A 17315-nucleotide genomic window follows, 5' to 3' on the forward strand; every position below is an offset into this window, starting at 1 on the left:
ATTCTTGCGATTCCAGGTGGGCGAGCTCCACCTGCAGTACCGGGTCCTCCCCTTTGGCCTGGCTTCGTCCCCTCGAGTCTTCACGAAGTGTATGGTGGTAGTCGCGGCAGCCCTGCGGTCTCGGGGGCTTCAGGTCTTCCCCTACCTGGACTTTTGGCTGATCAAGGCCCCGACCAGGGAGGGGGTTATCTCAGCGACCCGACAGTCTATCATCTTCCTTCAATGACTGGGCTTCAAAGTGAACTTTCCCAAGTCACAGTTGTGCCCGTCCCGATCACTTCAGTTTATAGGCGCAGTGCTGGACACTGTTCGCCTCCGTTCGTTCCTCCCACTCCTCGTTTGGAGGCCCTGATTCGGTTGGGTCGTCTCGTTTCTCATCTGCCTGTGGTGTCGGCGCAGCGCATGATGATGCTTCTGGGCCACATGGCGTCTACGGTCCACGTCACTCCGTTCGCCAGACTGCACCTGAGAATTCCTCAGTGGACTCTGGCCTCTCAGTGGCGCCAGGATTGCGATCCTGTCTCTTGTCTCATAGCAGTGACTCCTTCTTTGAGACGATCGCTCTGTTGGTGGACCGACTCTTCGAATCTTTCCGGGGATTTGCTCTTTCTCGTCCCTCCACATCGCAAGGTTCTGACCACGGACTCCTCGGAGTACGCGTGGGGGGCCCACCTCGACGGTCTGCGAACCCAGGGCCTGTGGTCGGCGGAGGACCGACGCTGTCACATCAATGTGTTGGAGCTTCGTGCCATCTTTCTGGCGGCTCGAGCGTTTTGCCACCTACTCCACGATCAGGTAGTCCTCGTGCGAACGGACAACCAGGTGGCCATGTATTATGTGAACAAGCAAGGTGGGACGGGCTCTTGGTCCCTTTGCCGGGAAGCTCTGCGCCTTTGGGAATGGGCGATCTCCCAGAACATCTTCCTACAGGCGGTCTATATTCAGGGAGAACAGAACTGCTTGGCAGACAAACTAAGTCGGCTTCTCCAGCCGCACGAGTGGTCTCTCAACTCCAGAGTCCTGCGCGAGGTCTTCGACCGCTGGGGGACTCCGCAGGTGGATCTGTTTGCCTCCCCGGAGACTCGCAAACTACCCCTGTATTGTTCTCGGATGTACTCCTGGGACCGTCTAGAAGCGGATGCCTTTCTTCTCGACTGGGGAGGGAGGTTCCTTTATGCGTTTCCTCCTTTTCCCCTGATCTTGAGGACGTTGATTCGTCTCAAATCATCCAGAGCTACTATGATTTTCATTGCGCCTCGGTAGCCTCGTCAACACTGGTTCTCCCTGCTTCTTCAACTCAGTGTCAGGGAGTCTCTGCTTCTGCCTGTGTTTCCCTCTCTGCTATCTCAGAATCGGGGTTCGCTGTTGCATCCCAATCTTCAGTCGTTACACCTGACCGCTTGGTTCCTTTCCCCTTGACTTCGGTCCCGATTTCTCAGTCGGTGAGGGAAGTCTTGGAAGCCTCGCGCAAGGTCTCGACCAGGCTTTGTTATTCCCAGAAATGGACCAGGTTTTCCTCCTGGTGTTCCTCGCGTCATCTGGATCCGGATTCGGTCCCGGTGTCTTCGGTGCTGGACTACTTGTTGCATCTGTCGAATTCAGGCCTGAAGACGACATCGGTTCGGGTGCATCTCAGTGCCATTTCGGCTTTCCATCGTCACTTGGAAGGACGTTCTCTTTCGCTTCATCCTCTGGTGACTCGTTTCATGAAGGGTCTACTCAATGTTTGTCCCCCTCTGAAGCCTCCTCCCGTCGTTTGGGATTTGAATGTTGTCTTAGCTCAACTGATGAAACCTCCCTTTGAGCCTATCGACAAGTCTCTCCTGAAATTTCTTACTTGGAAAGTGGTATTTCTGATTGCCCTCACATCGGCTCGACGGATTAGTGAGCTGCAAGCTTTGGTTGCGGACCCACCTTTTACGGTGTTTCATCATGACAAGGTGGTTCTCCAAACCCATCCTAAATTTTTACCTAAAGTTGTGTCTGATTTCCACCTCAATCAGTCCATTGTCCTTCCTGTGTTCTTTCCTAAGCCCCACTCCCATCCTGGCGAGACGGCGCTCCACACGCTTGACTGTAAGAGGGCGTTGGCATTTTATCTCCAACGTACCAGGTCTCATCGGAAGGTTCCTCAATTGTTTTTGTCCTTTGATCCTAATCGTTTAGGACACCCTGTTTCCAAGCGCACCTTGTCCAACTGGTTGGCTGCTTGTATTTCTTTTTGCTACGCTCAGGCTGGTCTTACGCTCCCGGGTCGAGTCACGGGGCATAAGGTCCGGGCGATGGCAGCTTCGGTTGCTTTCCTCCGATCTACTCCTGTGGAGGACATATGTAAAGCTGCCACTTGGTCTTCGGTTCATACGTTCACCTCCCACTATTGTCTGGACACTTTGTCCAGAAACGACGGCCGGTTTGGCCAGTCAGTGTTACGTAATCTGTTTTCCTAATTGCCATCCTCCCACCTGCCCTTTTTTGGTTGGCTTGGAGGTCACCCACATGTGAGAATATGCTGCCTGCTTGTCCTGGGATAAAGCACAGTTACTTACCGTAACAGGTGTTATCCAGGGACAGCAGGCAGATATTCTCACAACCCGCCCGCCTCCCCGGGGATGGCTTCTTTGCTAGTTATGGAACTGAGGACCACGAGGTGGGATGCGCCCTCTAGTGGGCAAGAAGGCATGCACATGCGTGGTGCAGTGTAGCAAACTTGAAACTTCAATCAAGTTTGCTTGAAAAGCTGTCCGCGCTGGGGCTCCGTAGATGACGTCACCCACATGTGAGAATATCTGCCTGCTGTCCCTGGATAACACCTGTTACGGTAAGTAACTGTGCTTTCTAAGCATACTATCTCCAACTGGATGGCTGCTTTTATCTCTTTCTGCTATGCCCAGGCTGGATTACAACTACAGAGTTGAGTCACAGCCCAGAAAGTCAGAGCAATGGCAGCTTCCGTGGCCTTCCTCAGATCCACACCTATTGAGGAAATTTGGAAAGCTGCTACCTGGTCCTCGGTTCATACTTATACCTCTCACTATTGTCTGGATGTTTTCTCCAGATGGGATGGCCATTTTGGCCAGAGTATTACAAAATTTATTCTCCTAAGTTGCCAATGCTCCCACCATCCCATTCTGGTTAGCTTGGAGGTCATCCATATGTGAGAATGGGCTGCCTGCTTGCTTGTCCTGGGATAAAGCACAGTTATTTACCGTAACAGTTGTTATCCAGGGACAGCAGGCAGCTATTCTCACAACCCACCCATCTCCCCTGGTTGGCTTCTCTGCTAGCTATCTGAACTGAGGAGACTCGCCCTGCGCTGGGCGGGAAGGCACTCGCACATGTGCGGTGCAACTGATTCGAAACTTCTATGTTTCTACAAGCAAGTCTGCATGCGAGGTTGTCCGCATCCGGGCTCCGTGGATGACGTCGCCCATATGCGAGAATAGCTTCCTGCTGTCCCTGGATACGGTAAGTAACTGCTTTCTCTGGAACTCACGACCTGTTCACTGACGTCCATACCGGACTACCTTCTTCCACTTCTCTAACTCTGGTCTAAAAAGCAATTCAATTAGACTATCTCGTTGCTTTCAATGTATTTCACTCTCCCTTGGACAAAAAACCTCTATTCATCACTTGGTAGCTTGTTTCATGAAAGGCCTCTTCCATATGACATCACCTATCAAGCTTCCACCTGTTTGCGATCTCAATGTGGTTCTTTGTTCTCATAATCTCCCTTTAAGCTACTTATATCTTCCTCTCAAACTTCTCACTTGGAAAGTTTCCTTATAGCCCTTACCTCTGTATGCTGTGTGAATGAACTTCAAGATCTTCTGGTAGAATCTTGTGTATAGATGACACTATACAAGTGTTTTGAACTTGTTCAGAATTCCTACCTAGTGTCGCCTCAGAATTCCACCATATCCATTCCATAGTTCTGCCTGATTTCTCTCCAAAACTTCATATGCATTCTGGAATGGAAGCTGTTCACACTGTGGACTGCAAGCATGCTCTGGCATACTACCTGGATCAGATTAAACCTCATAACAGGATCTTAGCAACTTATTAATGTTTTTGATTCCAGGCTGCTATTACCAAGAGGACCATATCCACTTAGCTAGCAGACTGTATCTCCTTCACTTGTACTAAGGCAAGGCTGATGCTTCAGTGCTGTGTATCATCCCACAGTGTCTGATCTGTGGCTATTTCAATGGCTCGTTTTTGTTCATCATCTATTGAGGACATCTGCAAAGTGGCTACTTGGTCCTCAATCCATACCTATTCTCAGTTTGGAACAAAACTCTAGAAGATATTCAGTTTGGGCAAGCAATTTTGCAAAATCTGTTCACTTACTGAGGCTAACTTTCCCTGAACCTTCTTGTCTTGCCAGGATTATATATATAGTCAAAACGCGGTTTGCGAGTGTTTTGCAAGACGAGCAAAACACTCCAGCAAACGTTGGCTCGCAAACTGAGTGTTGCTTCGGTAAACGAGCACTTACTCGCGTGTCTATTTCCTCTCTGTGTATGCAGCGGCAGCACCAATAGAAACTGCAGGGCACGGAAGGCAAAGGCTGGTACGGACAGGGCCTGGCACAGCTCCAGAGGCACCCAAGCGGCACATTTGGGGGGGGGGGGGGGGGGGTTGAGGCAAGCAAGACCTGAACCGCTGCTGTCGCCAGAAAATGAAGGGCCGGGTCAGAGCATGCTGCAGGTTCCCACACGGCCAGCATCCCCTCAATGAGGGCTGTTGAGCTACTGGCTGTCCACGCGAGGCCACTGGAAGCTGCTGCCAAGCTGTAACAATATGCAGAGACACCGACACCACCTCGAACATTGCCGGAGTCTGAGAACACCAGGGCGGTCGCGTGGATGCCTGTCCTCCTGCCAGCTGCGCACGCGCCTATTCAGCAGCTTCCCACCCAACTGCGGGGCACTGGCAACCATAAGAGAGCTTTTGGCTGCTGCTGTTGCACCATAAACAGGGCAATCTTGCGCTTTCTTGAATTCAGGCGGGTGTTGGGTTGCTAAAAGGCTACCACTGACAATAAAGGACCCCGCTATAGGACCTGTGATTATTAGAGCCAGAGACGCTGGCAGCCGGCTCGTTGGTGACATTTCATGGAGGACTGCTAATTCCTGGACTGCAGGTGACAGTGGTGCTGGCACTCAACCATGCCACACACAGTGGAGTTCCCGACGCTAGAGAAGCTGGAAGTGAGTCAGGCGATGAGGGAGGTACAGTAGTCGGTCTCGTTTGTTCCGGCTCCTTTTGGCTAAGGAATTGGGTTTAATTTCCTCTGCAGCTCTTTGTGACTAGGCAAAGTCACTTAACCCTCCCTCTTCTGCGTCTACTTACTATCCATACCAGTTTTTGAGATGTGGAACGAATCATCCGAGTTTCAGTTATTTTCTATGAGGATATGTACTTTGATATACGAGTGCTTTGGATTACGAGCATGCTTCTGGAACGAATTATGCTCGCAAACCAAGGTACCACTGTATATAAATAAAAATAATCCTCATCCAAAGTCATGATTCTAGTAGTTTGGGAGTCCCACATGTGAGAACAATATGCCTGCTTATTAGATATTTACCTACAGCAGGCATATATCATCGCAACCCACCCACTTTCCCCTAGTTGGTTTAGAGTTCAAAACTTGTGCAGATTGAGGACTGAGCTGGCAGGGATGGAGAAAAATTTGTCAGTGTCATTTTCTAGGTCTTGCGAGTTGATGTCATGCAGAAAGGCACCTGCACACATGTGGTATGGGCACTGCCTGTAGATTTAGTGATAATGCATTTGATGCCTGTACCAGGTTCTGTGGATGTTGCCCACATGTGAGAATATGTCTGCTTTCTTCATAGAACATCTGCTACAGGTAAGTATTTCCGCTTTCTTTGTAAGATAGGTATATGTATAGCATATCACTTTGGATCTTCCTGATTTGTATTAACTTTTTAATGTACATTTAGATGTAGTATGTTATAACTTGTTTTCTAACAAAAGCATGTCCCTGCTAGTTTTATAGCTGTATCTTTGTATTTGCTATTTAATTTTTTTTTTCAGGATTATATGACAGAGATGGATGGAGTTCTGGTAGAGACAGAGATGCTTACAGCAGTTTTGGCCCCCGTAATGAAAGAGGTGGAAAATCCAGCTGTTTTGATCGTGGAAATGGGTCCAGAGGGAGGTAGGTTTGCGTTCCTAAATATATAAGCAAGTAGGATAAGGAGGTATTGGTTAATTTAGGCTAATCTGCTGTAAATTTTACTTAGCATAGACTTGGAAATCTGGTATTGGTAGTATTACATGCGGTGGCAGCTTTGACATGTCACTGGAGGCAGGGTGAGGCGGAGTTGAAAGGCCTAAAATCCAGATCTGTCATTTGTGATAAAGGATGCGTTGCAGAATAAATTTCTGGTTTATATTTGCCATTTTGCAATATGCTTTAGCTACTTGTTCAGATGCAGTCATGTTCTTTTTCAGTTATGGGACTAAATGAAGTTGTGTTGGCAGTTTTTCAGTAATCAAATATCACTAGGAGTACAAATTGTCTGATACGCTCTAAGTAAATCTGTCCACAAAATAGCTAAATAAATATTGAATATTAAACTTAATGCTTTTAGTGAAAAGTGTTCAGTATCCTTTGTCTCCTGCAATTCAAGCCACTGAGAGAACAAATATGGGACCATCATATGCTCTTTTCTGTCCCTGTATTGGCATAACAATCAGTATGTTACTTCTTATTCTTGAATATACAGTAAAACCTTGTATTGCAAGACATTGCTTGTATATCAAGTTAAAATTTAATCAAATGTTTGCAAAACATTTGCAAACCAAGTTATTTGCAATCCAAGTACATACAGTATACACTTCACAACTGAGCCGATGGTTTTTCTCTCTCTGATGCGGGAGTGTAGTGACTGTTCTAAACGAGCGAGGTCTTGCAATACAAGCACGTACAGTATTTTGTACAAGTTTTTGGGTTGTGGAACGAATCATCTGAATTTCCATTATTTCCTATGGGGAAATTCACTTTTATATACGAGTACTTTGGATTACAAGCATGCTTTTGGAACAAATTATGCTCGCAAATGAAACATAGTAGCATTTATCTCCATCATGTTGAAATAACAGATCGTGTTATGCACTATGACTTCAAAGCGGCCCAGCAGGATTTTTTTTCTTTTTTTCCTCTTTGCTTCCCAATAAAGTGACTCATGCTCCCACAATGTGTATAAATTGGCTGCTCCTCTACTTGGCCCCAAGTTTTGCCTGGTAAGGCTTCCTCAGGAGAAGAGAGGTTACAACTAAAGTAAAACCAAAACCATACCCCGAAAGGGGTGAATAAGAAGCAAAATGCTAAATTATCATTCCTAAGACCATCCACTGCTAAAACAAATTCACAACTCTTCATAAATACTTTCCAATAATTCCCAATTATGGCTAAATCCAGGAAAAGACCCACAGCTAACCAAAAGCTGAAGGACAATATAATTCCTTACTTGTACTGGGTGAGCAGACAAGACAGCACCAACTAAACAGTGCGCACATGCTGGAAATTATGCAATAACTGTCAAACGCCAAGGCAGAATTTAAAGGACCACACAGCAACACGCCAGTCCCATTGGGGTATCACATGAAAAAAATGATGCTGAGCAAATCCCGTTAGAAGCCACTCCCCCTAAAATTATCTTTCCATTAATAAAGAAAGAGTTCCCTCAAACATAAGGGGATAGCTAACGTGGTAAGGCAAGCGGAACAATACAATCCAATGGCGCATACATGCACTGGCAATCGCAATAAACCTTCAAATGATGTCGAGTAAAATTGGGGAGGACCACTCAAAGTCACCAGGCCCTTCCCCATTCGGCTCTGTGAAAAAAAATTGACTGACACTAGGCAAACCTCCAAATAACCACTCCCCCATAACCATTCATTAAAATTTTAAGAGGTATCCCCTCAATCACGGGGGGGAAACATCAAAGGGGAATTCAAAACCCAATTTTTTTCAAGGGGTCTTTTTACAAGAAGTTAAACAGTATTCTTACAAAATTTATTTGGCTAGGTAAAACTCCTAGAATCGCTTTAGTAACTTTACAAAAACCAGTTGCAGAGGGTGGGGTAAATTTTTCCCAATTTTTATAGGTATCAAGCCTATTTTACTACAAGGTATGTATTGGGTCCTCCCAGAGCTCATAAACGATACCCCAGACTGGCTATGGTCGGAATGGCGACTTATCCCAGGACAAGCAGGCATGATATTCTCACATGTGGGTGACGTCATCTACGGAGCCCCGGCGCGGACAGCTTTTCAAGCAAACTTGATTGAAGTTTCAAGTTTGCACACTGCACCACGCATGTGCATGCCTTCTCGCCCACTAGAGGGCGCATCCCACCTCGTGGTCCTCAGTTCAATTTTTTCCGCGGAGCAAGAAAGCCCTGTGGATCTGAGCTCCAGTGTTTTGCCTTCTAGCTGCCGCGTTTAGTTTGTTTTTCCATCGAATTAGTTCGCGGTGCTGTTTTCCTTTCGGTTCGTTTCTAAAAAAAAAAAAAAAAAAAAGTATTTTGTTTTTCGTTGGGCTCCGGGGGCTCCCGGAAGCCGTGGCCGCGGGACGTCGGTCGTTCCCGGCCTTCTTCTTTTTCTTCGTTGATGTCCCGTCCTGTTACGGGATTCAAAAAGTGCAGCCGGTGTGAGAGGTTGCTTTCCATCACTGACCCTCACCGGTGGTGCATTGTCTGTCTTGGGCCCGAACATCCGACAGAGTCGTGTGATCGCTGTGCTACTTTTCAAAACAGGGCCCTCCGTCGCCGTAAGGCCAGAATGGCTGAATTGTTCGCCGTCGACGCACCGCCTAAGGCCTCGACGTCGGCCTCGGCTTCGGCCCCGGCCTTGACCTCGGCCTCGGCGTCCTCGGGGGCCTCGGCTTCGCCTCGGCCCTCGTCTTCGAAGGCGTCGTCAGCGAAGCCAGCTTCGGGTAAGTCCTCTGTTCCATCCCCTTCAGCAAAGAAGCCATCCTCGAGTCAGGCCAAGGCGGGTGGGTCGACCCCGGCCCCGCATCGGACCTCGACTTCGCACACCCCGAGGGAATACTCGAGACCGAGGTCGCCCTCCAGGGAGTGTGCCCCGGACTCGGAACTCCCCACCTTCGTGGGGATTCCGGCCTTCCAGGATCTCCTCCGAGCTCTGATCTCATCGGAGCTGTCGGGAGCCCTGGAAGTGTTGCAACGTGCTGCGGTTCCGGCGGCCTCGACCTCGGCCGGGGCGCCTTCGGTCTCGGAGGCCCCGGCCTCGGCTCCCTCGACCGCGGGAGCCCCGGCCTCGGCGACCTCGGTCTCGGGTACTGTGGCCCCGTTCACCTCGGTCTCGGCCCCGCCCCTGACCTCGACCTCGGGGGAACCTCCTGAGCGGAGTGTAAGGCCCAAAGAAAAGTTGCGCAGAGTGCGCCGTCTTTCCTCCTCTTCCTCCGGGTCTTCCCGGGACGCCTCGCCCTCGACGCGACCTCGGACGAGGCGCCGATCGAGGAAGTCTAAGCGGGCCCGAGGCTCGCCTCGGCGCGATCGTTCCTCGTCGTTCGGGGGCGAGGCGCTGCAGGTGTCGGAGTTGCGCCTCGACAACCCGAGGCTCCTCCGCTCACCTCGTGGGAAGTCTTCCCGGGCCGCCTCGCCGAGGAAATGGGAGAGTGTCCCACGGACCCCGGGGTCCTCGCCCAAGGGTTCTGCGAGGAGGATAATTTCCCCTTCCCCCTCGAGGGCCCTGGAGAGGGGATCCTGGGATTCGGGATCTGTTAGGGATCCTCATTATTCTCATGAGGCCTCCCCCCTCTCCTCGGTGGGGCGGTCGAGAACCCCGTCTCCCCAGGCTAGGCCGTCCTCATTTTCATCCTTCGTTCAGGACATGGCCCAAGCCCTGGGGATTGACCTGATGGTAGGTTCTCGGTATTCCAAAGAATTTTTGGAGGAACAGGACCTTCCCACTCCTCCTAGAGAGGTGCCTAGACTCCCTCTCAACAGTGTCCTTCTGCAAACCTGGCTGAAGAACTTGTCAAACCCTCTTACAGTCACGTCTGTGCCTTCAAAAATGGAATCGAAGTATAGGACGATTCCCCCTAAAGGGTTCGATAAGGCGCAGCTCTCCCACCAGTCTCTTCTGGTGGAGTCTGCTCTTAAAAAATCACAGCCCTCACGGGTTTCTGCGGCGGTTCCACCCGGCAGGGAGGGGCGGACCCTGGACAAGTTTGGCCGTCGCCTCTATTCAAATTCCCTGATGGCCACCAGGGTTCTAAATTATGCCTTCACCTTTTCCTCCTATTTGCGTGGTATGGTGAAGGACCTTCCTCAATATCGAAACTCGTTACCGGACTCCCAAAGAGCAGGATTCGATAAGTTTATGTCCAACCTGTCTCAATTGCGGTTGTACCTATTCCATGCAGTGTACGACGCCTTTGAGCTGGTTTCGAGGGTGTCGGCCTTCGCAGTGGCCATGCGCCGCTTGGCCTGGCTTCGCACCCTCGACATGGACCCAAACCTGCAGGAACGTCTTGCAGACTTGCCTTGTGTGGGGTCCGAGTTATTTGACGAGTCATTGGATGCGGCGACCAAGCGGTTGTCGGAGCAGGAGCGCTCTTTAGCATCCCTGGTCCGCCCCAAACCTAGGCCCCCGCCGCAGAAACCCTTCCGGCCTCCGCCGCGCCGATATCCTCAGAAGTCGACCCCGGCTTTCTCGAGACCGCCTCCGAGACGTCCGTCTCAGCGAGGCAGAGGGGGACAAACCCAAGCCCCGGCGCAGGGCCCTTCTAAGCCCGCGCCTTCCTTTTGACGGGCTGAGCGGACGGGGCGGGTTCCCCTCCGCACTTTCACAGGAACCCCTTCCTATCGGGGGGCGTCTTCGGTCCTTCCGGGAGGCATGGACCGGGATTACCTCAGACGCTTGGGTGCTCCGGATCGTCTCCGAGGGCTACTCGCTCAACTTTGTGTCCTCGCCGCCGGACAGTCCCCCAAGTTTAGTCTCTTGCAACCGTTCGCAGCTACCGACCCTTCTGACCGAAGCCAAAGCCCTCTTGGAGCTTCGGGCGGTCGAGCCGGTCCCCAAGGACCAGTGGGGTACGGGGTTTTACTCCCGTTACTTTTTGGTCCCAAAAAAGACTGGGGACCTGCGCCCCATACTGGACCTCAGGAAGCTCAACAAATTCCTGGTCCGGGAGAAGTTTCGAATGCTATCTCTCCCGGTTTTGTATCCTCTCTTGGAGGAAGGGGACTGGATGTGCTCCCTCGACTTGAAGGAAGCATATACCCATGTTCCGGTGCACCCCGCCTGCCGAAGATTTCTACGATTCCAGGTGGGGGACCTCCACCTCCAGTACAGGGTACTGCCCTTCGGCCTGGCCGCGTCCCCACGAGTATTCACGAAGTGCATGGTGGTGGTTGCGGCAGCCCTGAGGTCACGTGGACTCCATGTGTTCCCTTACCTGGACGATTGGCTCATCAAAGCCCCGACCAGGGAGGGGGTTATCTCAGCGACCCGACAGTCTATTGCCTTCCTGCAAACTCTCGGGTTCGAGATAAACTTTCCAAAGTCTCAGTTGAGGCCGGCTCAGTCTCTTCAATTCATAGGTGCGGTGCTGGACACGGTGCGCCTGCGCTCCTACCTTCCGACCCAGCGGTTGGAAGCCTTGGTACGGATGAGCCGCCAGGTCTCTCAACTATCGAGGGTGTCGGCCAAGCGCATGATGATGCTGCTCGGCCATATGGCCTCGACGGTACATGTCACGCCGTTTGCGAGGCTACATCTGAGGATCCCTCAGTGGACCCTCGCGTCCCAGTGGCGTCAGGAGTGCGATCCGGTGTCTCGCCTCGTTTCGGTGACTCCGCCTTTGCGGAAATCGCTGCGTTGGTGGACAGACTCTTCAAATCTGTCCATGGGGCTACTGTTTCGCACTCCTCCCTTTCGCAAGGTCCTGACCACGGACTCCTCGGAGTACGCGTGGGGAGCCCATCTCGACGGTCTTCGCACGCAGGGCCTGTGGTCGGCAGAAGACCGTCGGTGTCATATCAACGTGCTAGAGCTGCGAGCCATCTTCCTAGCACTTCGAGCCTTCGTTCACATATTGCAGGACCAGGTGGTCCTCGTCCGCACGGACAATCAGGTGGCAATGTACTATGTGAACAAGCAGGGGGGAACGGGGTCTTGGCCCCTCTGTTCCGAGGCTCTTCGCCTTTGGGAGTGGGCGGCCTCCCGGAACATCTTCCTCCGGGCGGTCTACATCCAAGGAGAACTGAATTGTCTGGCGGACAAACTCAGTCGACTTCTGCAACCGCACGAGTGGACTCTACACTCAGCAGTTCTGCGCGAGGTTTTCGCTCGCTGGGGAACGCCACAGGTGGATCTGTTTGCCTCTCCGGAGACACACAAACTACCACTGTATTGTTCTCGGATGTACTCGCGGGATCGTCTGGAAGCGGATGCCTTCCTCCTCGATTGGGAAGGGAGGTTCCTGTATGCATTCCCTCCGTTCCCTCTGATCATGCGAACGTTAGTACATCTAAAATCGTCCACGGCCACGATGATTCTCATAGCACCTCGGTGGCCGCGTCAGCACTGGTTCTCCCTGCTACTTCAGCTCAGTGCCAGGGAGCCTCTTCCTCTGCCTGTCTTTCCTTCTCTGCTGTCTCAGAGTCAAGGATCCATGTTGCATCCCAATCTGCAGTCATTGCACCTGACAGCTTGGTTTCTTGTTCCCTGACTCCTCCGGACCTGTCTCAATCGGTGAGGGAGGTGTTGGAAGCCTCCCGCAAGATCTCGACGAGGCTTTGCTATGCGCAGAAATGGACCAGGTTTTCCACCTGGTGTTCGTCTTTTCACCTGGATCCGGTATCAGTTCCGGTATCCTCGGTTTTGGACTATTTATTCCATTTGTCGCGCTCTGGCTTGAAAACCACTTCGGTGCGTGTTCATCTTAGTGCGATTTCTGCCTTCCACCAACCTCTGGATGGACGCCCTCTGTCTCTCCATCCCTTGGTGACACGCTTCATGAAAGGGTTACTCAGGGTTTGTCCCCCTCTTAAGCCTCCGTCTGTCGTGTGGAATTTGAATGTGGTTCTGGCTCAACTGATGAAACCCCCTTTTGAGCCACTCAACAAGTCCCTCTTGAAATTTCTGACTTGGAAGGTGGTGTTTCTGATTGCCCTCACCTCCGCCAGGCGGATTGGGGAGTTGCAAGCCTTGGTTGCGGATCCCCCTTTCACCGTCTTCCATCATGACAAGGTGGTTCTCCGCACCCATCCTAAGTTTGTCCCTAAGGTTGTTTCTGATTTCCACCTCAATCAGTCCATTGTCCTTCCTGTGTTCTTTCCTAAGCCCCACTCCCATCCTGGCGAGGCGGCGCTCCACACGCTTGACTGTAAGAGGGCGTTGGCGTATTACCTTCAACGCACCAGGTCTCATCGGAAGGTCCCTCAATTGTTTTTGTCCTTCGATCCCAATCGATTAGGGCATCCAGTTTCCAAGCGCACTCTGTCTAACTGGTTGGCTGCTTGCATTTCCTTTTGCTATGCTCAGGCTGGCCTTCCTCCCCCGGGTCGAGTCACGGGGCACAAGGTCCGAGCAATGGCAGCTTCGATAGCTTTTCTCCGATCCACTCCGATGGAGGACATATGTAAGGCTGCCACTTGGTCTTCGGTTCATACATTCACCTCTCATTACTGTCTGGACACTTTATCCAGGAGTGACGGCCGGTTTGGCCAGTCAGTTTTGCAAAATCTGTTTTCCTAAATTGCCATCCTCCCACCTGCCCTTTTTTGGTTAGCTTGGAGGTCACCCACATGTGAGAATATCATGCCTGCTTGTCCTGGGATAAAGCACAGTTACTTACCGTAACAGGTGTTATCCAGGGACAGCAGGCATATATTCTCACAACCCGCCCGCCTCCCCGGGGATGGCTTCCTTGCTAGTTATGGAACTGAGGACCACGAGGTGGGATGCGCCCTCTAGTGGGCGAGAAGGCATGCACATGCGTGGTGCAGTGTGCAAACTTGAAACTTCAATCAAGTTTGCTTGAAAAGCTGTCCGCGCCGGGGCTCCGTAGATGACGTCACCCACATGTGAGAATATATGCCTGCTGTCCCTGGATAACACCTGTTACGGTAAGTAACTGTGCTTTATGTTTCCTCTGCGTTTGTCATGTTCTCAGTATTAAAATGCCTAGAATATATAAGGAAAACAGAATATTAATGGATACAAGGAAAACATTGAGATATTAGTAATTTAATACCTGTTCCAATATATAAATCAATGAATCAGACTTTATCCCAGGACAAGCAGGCAGGTATTCACACTAATGGGTGACGTGATCCAACGGAGCCCCGATGTGGACGCCTCACAAGCAGTCTTGCTTGAAGAAATTCGAAATTTTGAGTCGCCCGCACCGCGCTTGCGCGAGTGCCTTCCCGCCCAGACCAGGGCGCGTCTCCTCAGTTCCTACTTTTCCATGGAGCCGAGAAGTCCGTCTTCGACTCTCTGCGTGAAGTTTTTTCACTTGTGCCTTCTAAAGTCCGCGGTTTTGGGTTATTTTTCTCTTACTCGCTGATTTTCGTTGTTTTTTCTTGTTTTCAAAAAAAAAAAATTCTTCCATCCATTCGACCGGGCAGCCCACGTGGCCGCAGCCCCGCAGCTTCGATCTTGCGGTGGAACTTTCCCGGCCTATCACCGGTTTTAAAATGTATGCCAAGTGCCAGCGCGCAATTTCACTAACGGACCCTCATCGACGCTGTATTCGGTGTCTCGTGCCGGCCTTGCTCCACACTCACCGCACGTGCTTTCAAGCGTCGTTGCATCTTGTGGGAGTCGCTGTTCAGCATGGAGTCCTCGACGGAGCAGTCTTCATCGAAGGGCCCTTCACCTTTGACATCATCCGCTGCTCCCCAACCTTCCACCTCTGCGGTGCCGTGTCTCATCAAGCCTGCATCGTTCGTGCCGGCTCCAACTCCAGCACCCGCTGCGATGCCTTTCTCGGTCTCTTCAGGTCAGGTAGCACAGCAGCCTATTCCACCGGTAGTGCTTAAAAGTGCCCAAGGCTTCGAAGCCCAAGCACTCACACACTGCCCCTAAAGAGCGCGAGGCCCAAGCAGGTGGTCCCATTGCTGATGCGGATCCATCCTTGCCGGCTTTGTTCCAGACCTTGCTAGAGAAGCAATTCATTCGGCTCTTCACCACCATAGGCCTAAGCTTCTCTCTCAAATCCAGCCTGGGTACGCAGAGGACTTCCGCGAGGTCGAGCCGCCTCTAGTGCCTTAGCGATACACACACTCTCTACAGGGAGCAGAGTCTCTGCGAGTATCTGGTCTGGCATCGGTGCATGCATCGCAAGGAGCATTATCCCAGGACAAGCAGGCAGCATATTCTTGACTGATGGGTGACGGCACCGACGGAGCCCCGGTACGGACACTTTTAGAGTGATTGCACTCTAAGAACTTGGAAAGTTCTAGAGACCGCACCGCGCATGCGCGAGTGCCTTCCCGCCCGACCCCGACGCGCGGTCCCTCAGTTTCTTAGTTTCCGCGGAGCTAAGAAGTCGCATTTTCAACGGTTGTTGAAATATTTTTCCATTCGCCTTCCCGCTCGCGTAAACTTTTTCGGGTTCTTTTTGCCCTTTCGTTTTTCTTTCTTTAAAAAAAAAAAAAAAAAAATTTCTCTTGTTTTTGTCAAGTTTCTTGATTTGACCCGGCGGGGCCTACTGCCATCATCGAGGCCTCGGCCTTCGATTTGGCAGAAGCCGTTTTTACGTTCATGCCCCCCCAGCCCGGGTTCAAGAAGTGCCAGCGGTGTGCACGGCCTATTTCCCTTACAGACCCGCACAACTGGTGCCTTCAGTGTCTGGGTCCGGAACATCAGGCCTCTACCTGCACCCGCTGTGCCACTTTGCTTTTCCTTCCCTTTGCTTCTTTTATTCATTTATAGACACTTCAGACTCTCTGCTTTTTCTATAAGTTCCGCTTACTATAGACTGTACTTGACTTGGTGCTATGTTTGATGATGTTACTGAGTTGCCTTGATTATGTCTTGTACTTGGGCAGTATTTGGATTTACATTTGGAATGTTTTTTCCATTCTTGCATTTTGTATTTTTTCTTAAAACTTAATAAAAATATTGAACTAAAAAAAAAGAAAAAGCGGACTCTCAAAAATCGAGAGATACAGCAGAGACTGCTTTTCGGCACCGACATGTCCGACCCCGCGTCTTCGGCGCCGGTCTCGGTACCTGTTTCGTCGGCACCCACCTCATCGACGCCACGCGATACCGCGTCGGCGTCGCAGCATGCAGGTAAGCCGGCTAAGAAGCCTTCCCCGCTGGAACGTCCTCCGGTCTCCATTGCAGAGAGTCCAATCCTGCCGACCGTGAGGCGCCAGCGGAAGCGCTCCGCCCCTATTGAGGTGAGTCCCTCGACATCGGGCTCCTCATCTCCGGGGCGTCGAGCGGCACCGCAGGTACCGCAGAAGAAAAAAGCGGTACCGGTGCCCTCCCTTGATGATCGCATTGCGGCCATCTTGCAGGTACAGCTGAAGGAACAGCTCAAACAACTCCTGCCAGCTCTCCTGACACCGAGCCCTCCGGTATCGGTCCCCACTGAGCAACCGGTACCGATCGTGGAACAGCCAGTATTGTCACCATCCACTCCTTCGGTACCGGTACACTTGACCTCATCGGCATCGATGCCTGTCCTCGCACCGGAGCCTAGGTCTTATCACCAATCGGTACAGACATCGGCTCCGGTGCGACCGATAACATCGCCCGGTACCGCGTCGGTGAGGTCGGGTAAGTCGGTACAGAAGTCCCGACACCGAGAACCATCCACCCCTGAGTCTCGGGACCGTGGTCCCCATATTCGAGACCCTGATCTGTGGGGCGACTCTGAAGAACCTCTTCAGTCAGAAGGGGAGTGTTCATCAGAGGAGGACGAGCCTGTTCTGCAGGATATTTCCTCCAAACCTGATTCCACCTCTTTCTCTTCTTTTTTAAGAGATATGTGTGAATCTCTTTCCATTCCTTTGGAGGCTGAGTCTAAAAAGTCCAAAGCTTTTTTGGACGCTCTTGATTTTGACCAGCCTCCAAAGGAATTCTTGAAACTCCCTTTACATGACATCCTGAGGGAGACCTTTTACAAGAATCTGGAGACTCCTCTTACCATCCCGGGAGCCCCTCGCAAATTGGATTCCCTTTATAAAGTAATCCCTATTCCTGGTTTTGATAAACCACAGCTCTCTCATGAGTCTCTTCTTGTAGAATCCACCCTCAAGAAGTCCTTAGGAGCTAGTGTCTATGC

The 17315-nt window shown here is 51.3% G+C and overlaps 1 protein-coding gene across 13 annotated transcripts in view; it reads left to right on the top strand.

Moving 5' to 3' along the window:
* DDX3X (DEAD-box helicase 3 X-linked) overlaps positions 1-17315 on the top strand; it is a 215681-nt gene that overhangs the window by 128570 nt on the left and 69796 nt on the right. For all 13 annotated transcript variants that reach the window (XM_033947566.1, XM_033947571.1, XM_033947577.1 and 10 more), the window contains one exon: positions 6064-6187. In XM_033947566.1, coding sequence (XP_033803457.1) covers positions 6064-6187 — 124 coding nt within the window. The remainder of the gene's footprint in view (positions 1-6063; positions 6188-17315) is intronic.

The sequence above is a fragment of the Geotrypetes seraphini genome, chromosome 6 (genome assembly GCF_902459505.1).
Source record: "Geotrypetes seraphini chromosome 6, aGeoSer1.1, whole genome shotgun sequence".
Classification (NCBI taxonomy): domain Eukaryota; kingdom Metazoa; phylum Chordata; class Amphibia; order Gymnophiona; family Dermophiidae; genus Geotrypetes; species Geotrypetes seraphini.